Raw genomic sequence first — 8,592 nt, 5'->3', positions numbered from 1 at the left:
ATGGCAACCGAGTTACGATCCTTGCGCAAACGGGAACGTCAACTTTTAAGGTCCTTAGAGGGTGTGCGTCATTTTGTCCAGCATTATGAAGAGGCCAGAGATGGCGGACAAGTCAACCTGCGAATGCAAGGACTGGAAGAGGTCCACAAGGAATATTTTGCAGTTCGTAGTAAGCTAGAGTTGTTGGTTGAAGACGCTGAATTGACGAAACACGCCGATTCGGATCCAGACGTGAAGCAAGAGGCATTGGAACATCTGGACAATGAGAACGATCGACTATTGCAGGAATTTGAAGATCATTTCTATGCGCTTAAAGCATCCATGCTGACCTTGTTGCCGAATTTCTTACCGCCATTACAGTTAGGGGGACACCAATCATCGATTGCTGGAGATGATGGTTCTGGTACGCACCAAGTAGCGACATTTTCGAAGGTAAAGCTGCCTGAAATCCGTCTGCCGTCATTCAGTGGTAAAATTTTTGAGTGGGTAACCTTCCGCGATTCCTTTCAAAGTCTGATTCACAGCAATCCTCAGCTGACTGATATGGATAAGTTTACATATCTGAGGTCGTCGTTGTCTGGTGATGCACTGCAAGAAATCAGTTCAGTAGGATTGTCTGCCGCCAATTATATTGTTGCGTGGGAAATATTGGAGAACCGCTATGAGAACAAAAAACTCATCGTGAAGGCTCACCTAGATGCACTTTTTGCCATTGAAGGTCTCAAAAGGGAGAGCTACGATAAACTCAATCAACTCATTAGCGACTTTGAGAAAAATCTCCAAATGTTGGACAAGATAGGTCAGAACACTTCGGAGTGGACCACCATTCTCGCTTATATGGTGTGTTCCAAGCTCGATTCTGTTACGCTACGCCAGTGGGAAACTCACCACAACTCGAAGGAGGTTCCCACGTATGCAGCCCTTCTCAGTTTTCTCCGCAACCACTGTGATGTTCCCCAATCAGTCGCTCCTGCAAAATCCCAGACCATTGATCATCGTTCTTCTAAATCAACCGTCTGTCACACTGTTGTGAAGACGTCGAACAGATGCACATTATGCAGTGAATCGTGGCATCCTCCTTCCCAGTGTGCTATGTTTCAACGAATGAAGGTTTCGGAGCGCATCGAAGCTGTTGCTAAGCACAGGTTGTGTCGTAACTGTCTGCGTCCTGGACACTATTCAAGTTCCTGCGAGAGAGGGGTCTGTCGTCATTGCCAACAGAAGCACCACTCCATGCTACATGGAGCACCCAAATCCTCCGTTCCACACTCGCAGCCGAAACCTCCGTCTCAAGACACGCAACCGAGACAGTCACAGACTAAGCAACACAATCCGAACCAACACATACACACTAATACTGCTAACTCGCAGCGCACAAACAACACACAGCCAACCACAACCACAGACACACCCACCACAAGTCAAAATTATGTTGCACTCCCCATCACACCAACACACAACATACTCCTGTCAACCGCTCTCGTGACAATCAAGGACCGTTTTGGCAGAACAACGCTCGCACGAGCCCTGCTAGATTCGTGTTCTCAGCACTGTTTAATGACAGCAAGTTTTGCGAATAAGCTGCAGTTTCATGAATCCCCTACATATTTGTCAGTTCAAGGAATCGGTTCATCTCGATCAGTTTCCACCAAATTGATCAGTGCAGAGATCAGTCCCAGATCCAGGATTATATCATCCTTCACCGCAGAAATGCAGTTCCATGTACTACCGAAATTGACTGTTCTTTTGCCGACGACGAGTTGCAATCCTGCCGAGTGGGATCTTCCAGATTCTACTCTGATAGCCGATCCCGGTTTCCACGAGCCTGGCCCAGTTGATTTGATCATAGGGGCGGAGTATTACATGGACTTGCTGAAGAATGAGCGACAGAGAGCAACACCATCAGGACCGACTCTGCAGAATACGGTGTTTGGGTGGATACTTTCGGGACGCATTCCTAACAGTTCAAGCGGCGAACCATGCTCACTGGTTCACGTATGCTCGACAGCGGAGGTCGAAGAGCAGCTTACTAAATTTTGGGATCTGGAGACTTGTCGTACCACCAGCATTAATTCTGTAGAAGAATCGTCCTGCGAACAGTTCTTCGAGCAGACTACAGTGAGAGACGAGAGTGGTAGATTTGTTGTAACACTACCAAAAAAGAAACATGTTATCAGTAAACTGGGAGATTCAAAGGCAACAGCACTTAAGCGGTTCATGGGACTCGAACGGCGATTCGCAGCTAATCCAGACCTGAAGACGGTATATTCTGAATTCATCCACGAATATCTAACTCTCGGGCATATGAAGGAGGTGATCGAGGATATCGACGGAGGCAAGAAGTATTATTTGCCGCATCACGCTGTTCTGAAGCCGGACAGCACCACCACGAAACTCCGAGTAGTTTTCGACGCTTCCTGTCGTACATCAACAGGAATTTCATTGAACGACGGCTTGATGGTCGGTCCCGTTGTTCAGGAAGATCTCCTCAGCATCACGCTACGTTTTCGTACGCACCGATTTGCAATTGTTGCCGACATCGCCAAGATGTATCGAATGGTTCGAGTACAGGTAGCGGATCAATCCCTACAGCGAATCTTATGGAGAGATTCTATAGAAGAGCCAATCCGTACGTTCGAGCTAACCACAGTCACGTATGGAACCGCGTCTGCACCGTATCTGGCCACGAAATGTCTGCGCAGTTTGGCGGAAGAAGGAGCAGAAATGCACCCAGAAGCTGCTAAGGTGCTGAAGAAGGATTTCTACGTGGATGATATGCTCTCAGGTGTAGACGACGTGGAGGACGGAAAGAAGCTGATACAGCAGCTGGTCGAGCTGCTGGAGTCAGCTAGGTTTTCACTACGCAAGTGGAATTCTAACAACAGAGAGCTGCTACTAAATGTTCCTGAACACTTAAGAGACGACCGTTCGATTCTGGAGTTAGACTCGTCTAGCTCAACTATCAAGACGCTAGGACTTGTCTGGGAACCCAGTACCGATCGCTTTCGATTCACTACCCCGGTCTGGAGCTCTGCTGCGGTAATTACCAAGCGCACAGTACTATCAGACGTATCGCGATTGTTTGACCCCCTAGGGCTCGTGGGGCCAGTCATCATCCAAGCGAAAATCTTCATCCAAGAATTGTGGAAGCAGGAGTGTTCTTGGGATGAACCGCTGACTGCAGAGTTACAAGAGTATTGGCACGAATATAGGAGAAACCTAGCCGGTTTGGATAGCCTCTCGGTCCCCCGGTGGGTTGGAAGTATTAGCAGCAGTGCAGCTGTGGAAATTCACGGATTCTGTGACGCATCCGAGTTAGCGTATGGAGCCTGCGTGTACATTAGAACAGTTACAGAGGCTGGATCCGTAGCTGTGCGGCTTTTGACGTCGAAGTCGCGGGTTGCTCCGCTTGAAAACCTAAAGAAGAAGAAGAAAAGGCAGTCTATACCCCGCTTGGAATTATCATCAGCGCTTTTGCTTGCTCATTTGTACGAAAAGGTCGTACAGAGTCTCCGCATTTCGGCAAAATCGTTCTTTTGGACAGACTCGATGATCGTTAAGTGCTGGTTATCATCGTCACCATCAAGATGGAAGCAGTTCGTCGCAAATCGAGTTTCCGAGATCCAGCACATCACGAAGGACGGCACCTGGAATCACGTCGCAGGTGTAGAAAATCCAGCAGACATAATCTCCCGTGGGATGACCCCAGCGCAGCTTCAGTACCAACATGCTTGGTTTGACGGACCGCACTGGCTGCTATTGGAAGAAGCGTATCGACCTGAGATCAAGGAGATATGGGAGGAAAACATCGAGTCAGCAGATTTGGAGGAAAAGTCCACAACGTTGGTACTCCAGACAACCACTCCCAGTGAGATTTTCAAACTACGATCGTCACTGTCGGAGCTAGTTCGTATTACGGCTTACATTCGCCGTTTCCGATTCAACGCTCGAGCAGTCAATCGCAACTGCAGAAGACACAGTCCCATCACGACATCAGAACTCGATGAGGCACTACAAATGCTAGTGCGGCTAGCTCAGCAAGAAAGCTTTCCGCAGGAGCTTGCCGATTTGTCCAAGCAACCCCACGTGCGAGATTCGTCGCGCATTATTTCACTAAAGCCGATTCTCAAGGAAGGCATACTGTGCGTCGGCGGCCGGTTACGGCATGCAGCTGTGTCTGCGAATCGCAAGCATCCGTATATTCTTGACCCTCATCACCCGCTGACAAAAATCGTAGTTGTTTACTACCATCGAAAGCTATTCCATGCGGGACAGCAGCTGTTGATTTCGGCTATGCGAGAGCAATTCTGGCCAGTGTACACCAGAAACCTGGTACGGCAGGTAATCCACGAGTGCGTCGCTTGTTTTCGAGTACGGCCCAAGGCACAGGATCAGATCATGGCAGATCTTCCACCCGAGAGAGTAACTCCCTGTTCACCGTTTCGAAGAGTCGGAGTCGATTACTGTGGACCATTTTCTTTGGTCTATCCGCATCGGCGTTGCCAGCCTGTGAAATGTTTCATCGCTGTTTACGTTTGCCTAGTCATCAAGGCAGTACACTTGGAGATAGTTGCAGACCTCACCACACAGGCGTTCCTGGCATCGTTGAAGCGATTTACATCTCGGCGTGGTAGACCCGATTTGATTATGTGTGACAATGCTAAGAATTTCGTCGGTGCAAAACGGGAGCTGGATGAACTTCGCCGACTGTTTCACAGCCAACAGTTCCAGAACGCTGTCACAAAAGAGGCAGCAAACGACAAAATAGAGTTCCGGTTTATTCCAGCACGTTCACCAAACTTCGGCGGGCTGTGGGAGTCCGCGGTGAAATCCTTCAAGACGCTTTTCAAACGTTCGATCGGCTTGCACACTCTAGTGTATGACGAAATGCAAACGGTTTTGGTTCAGATCGAGGCGATTTTGAACTCACGACCACTCACCCCAGTTAGTAACGACCCAGACGACTACGAAGCGCTAACACCGGGACATTTCCTGGTACAGCGACCTCTGACAGCAATTCCAGAACCCGATCTTGAAGCGATACCAGAAAACCGACTCTCGGCTTGGCAAAAAACACAGCGGTTCACGCAGCAGTTGTGGAAGAAATGGTCGACACAGTACTTGTCGAATCTTCACAACAGGACAAAGTGGACACGGCAAAGAGACAACATACGTGTAGGCACTATGGTTGTTCTCAAGGAAGAGAATCTACCTCCGTTAAAATGGCAACTAGCGCGAGTGACGGAGATTCAGCAGGGACCAGATCAAAACGTACGAGTCGTCAAGGTACAGACGAAGGATGGTAGTTATAAACGAGCGATCTCGAAGATTTGCGTGCTACCCATCCGCGATAACTTCATTTCATCAACCGAGGAGAACTAGACTCCTCCAACGGCGGAGGCCAGGAGGCCTCCGCACACCAGTTAAGTTATGCATTTCTTGAACTTTCAAAAAGCTAATTGAATTCTCTTTCTCAGTCATTATACATCCTTGAGCGTCTGGTAGACCCGTCGCTCCGAACGCTTATTCAAGCCGTTCATCTGAGAAAAGGTAACTGTGTTGTTTTCGGTGGTGGTTGTCATGCATGCCTTGTGCATCTGTTCGTGCAAAATGTTCCAGTTCGGTTGACCGTTCAACCACAGCAGCGGCGCTCGACGCCAGCGCGTGCTCACGGCCGCGCCACGTTAGAATTAATACTAACTCAAGTATAACGCTTGGTTATTTCGAGGTACGACACCAGCAGAACCATTTCCGAAGGAAGAACTGCGCAATTCTACCTTCCCGCTCTACGCCGAGGTCGTCAACGAGCATGGCCGGCTCGCTTAGGCGGTTTCACCAACGTAGTAGCTTCGTCGCAATCATCGTAGATCAATCTGCCCAGGTCTACCGTCGAGATGCCACCAGTTGTCTTCAATCAGCACGACAGATGGAGTTCATCGTCACCAAGGGGTGACCGCGGAGGCCATAGGGCCTCCGTTCCAGGGAAGTCATTTCGTTGTATCATTTTACCTTTTAAAAAGCACCCGTTTTTTATCCCAGTATGTATCATCACCATCGAAGATGACATCAGCCAATCGGCGGCAGAGATCCGCTGCACTTTCGAAGACGATTCCAGCCAGCCGGCGGCACAGGTCCGCTGTACCATCGAGGACGACATCAGCCAGTCGGCGGCTTAGTCGCTGAACCAACACAATCGTTCAATCATCCCATCGAGTCTACCAGTCCATCCGTCCATCAGTATCCATGAGAAAAGCTTCAAACGCATCCAAAATCGACGATCAACCGTTCCAGTAAAAGGAAATATACACATCCGCGAGCAAGCGGTGAAAATGCAAACAGTAGTTCCAGTATAGCAAGATGTTCAACCCGTTGAGAAGCAACAACACTAATGTCACCGTTCGAAAAAAAACAGTAGTCAAAACACTATCAGCTGATTTACGGTGTCAAGATCATCATTGCAGTTGCAGTATATAACAATCGTAAAAAGTAGGTCACTAGGACTTCATCAGACATAGTATATAACATTTAACTGATTTACGGTGTCAAGATCATCATTGCAGTTGCAGTATATAACAATCGTAAAAAGTAGGTCACTAGGACTTCATCAGACATAGTATATAACCCGCATCGAAATTGGGTCATGGTCAACGTTCCCAGCAGTAGCAGTAAATTATAATTATATGTATATATAGTAGCAGTAGGAATCAAAACAAACCAGAAAAATTGAATTTATCTGGAAGTAGTTAGAATAGGAGGTAAATAATTTGAAATCGTTGAGATTCCAAGGCGGCCGGCATATGTTCGAGCGAGAGACTAAATGTTCAGTCAGGGAAACTTGATCATCCCCAATGTGATCCACACGTTGCGATCAGATCGTTCTCGCTTTCTCCCATAGGATCCTTTGGCCTGTTTCACTCCACGAGTGCAGGTAGTAAATGGTCGAGTGCGAATAGGCCTTCTGCTATCGTGCTTGACCCGGCAGCCGGCCAGCCGATCTATGTACTATCAGATCAGATTGAATAAACCACCGTGACGATAAGATCGTCTTTTTCGCTCCGTTAAAAATATAACTAGTTTTCGTTCGCGCAAATAAAGTGTTTTTAGTAGTGAAAAATTAGAGTTTCAAAGTGTCCGAAGAACCCGGTATTACGCGCGCGCGAACACCTATTTTCACTTACAGTGATAATGCGATGTATACAGTGCCACCTAGCGGCGAAAATGCACGCTAGTGGGTTTTCTCCATGTAATTTGTCGAAAAATCCTATACAAAATTCGAGCACGTTGGTCCGGTAGCTAGACTTGTCCGATTTGCTTCAAATTTGGAGCAAGTACTCCTGGTAGGACTAGGAATCGACTCAGGGGTGGGCCGATAGAGGTCATTTTTTTTCTTGTCACTCTATTGACGATGTTTGTTTTTGTCCTTAAGGTGTTACACACCTTTTAATTTAAAAAAATCGATTTTTTTATTATTCTATCTGAAACTCTTTGAGAATATTTTCACACATTTTTATAGAGATCCGAAAAATAGATCTAAAGTTACAATACTTCCAAGCACGCTTCGTCTGCCAAGAGCAGTGGTAAATTGAAATTTAAAATCGATGTTCTCGAAACGTAGTTTTTCCAAAAATGGTTTTTCCGTGATCACGATTGCCGAAAAACCACTCAACCGATTTTTTAGACTTCTTTCAGTTGATTGTAATTAATTTTTCTCGCACCTTAAAGATTTCTTTTTTATTCATAAATTTTTGTTTTGTGGATGAGAAGTTTTTAATACAATTTTAGAGCTTAAAGCAGCGATTTTGAACTAATTGTTAAAGTACAAGAAATACTCATATACTAATGGGTTTTTTGAGTGTTGGGATTTTAGTTGATCTATTGGTCTTCAATCACGATCCTCTTAAATAAAAACCTGTTTTTATCCACCTGGTGGTGCAATTGTGCCTTTCTCATTTGTCCAAACTACGATTCCATGGCTGGTTATGTCTAATACAATGATGGGAATGTATATTACATATTCAGTACGATTTGCACATTAGACTGCCCAGAAAAATAATGAATTTTTGAAAACTCAATCGGCCCAGTCCTGAGTCGATTCCTAGTCCCACTAGGAGTATTTGCTCGAAATTGAAAGTAATTCGGACAAGTCTAGCGACCGGACCAACGTGCCTGATAGTTTGTATGGGATTTTTCGACAATTTACATGGAGAAAACCCACTAGCTCGCATTTTCGCCGCTAGGTGGCACTATATGCATCGTATTATCACTGTAAGTTAAAATAAGAAAGACAATTTAATTGTCTACAACTTTGTCGAAGACTGCTAGACAATCCGGTTTCGTTGAAAGAAAGAAAGAAAGTGATGTCTGAGTCAGTTTTGCATGGGGCCTAGCAGTGCATGGTTGTGTATTAGTACTCGATTTCCACGAACTATACATTTTTGTGATATAATGGTTAGATTTAGCTGGATAGTATGTTCAGAAGAATTGTAGTATATGATAGAAATTATCTTTTGGTTAGAACATTCTAGTTCTACCTGTGACCACATAGAGGGTGCAAACACTAGCTTTTGATAGAAGGGAGATAGAATATTGGGA

At 46.1% G+C, this 8,592-nt stretch overlaps 1 protein-coding gene across 1 annotated transcript; it reads left to right on the top strand.

The window, feature by feature from the left end:
- Positions 1 to 5,382, top strand: LOC131676019 (uncharacterized). Its single transcript, XM_058955144.1, has one exon. The coding sequence runs from the start codon at positions 1 to 3 to the stop codon at positions 5,380 to 5,382; it is 5,382 nt and encodes a 1,793-aa protein (XP_058811127.1).
- The last annotated feature ends 3,210 nt before the right edge of the window (positions 5,383 to 8,592 follow it).

The sequence above is a fragment of the Topomyia yanbarensis genome, chromosome 1, assembly GCF_030247195.1.
Source record: "Topomyia yanbarensis strain Yona2022 chromosome 1, ASM3024719v1, whole genome shotgun sequence".
NCBI classification, from domain to species: Eukaryota; Metazoa; Arthropoda; class Insecta; order Diptera; family Culicidae; genus Topomyia; species Topomyia yanbarensis.
The sequence above is the reverse complement of the archived record's forward strand: the minus strand, read 5'-3'. Positions and strand labels throughout refer to the sequence as shown.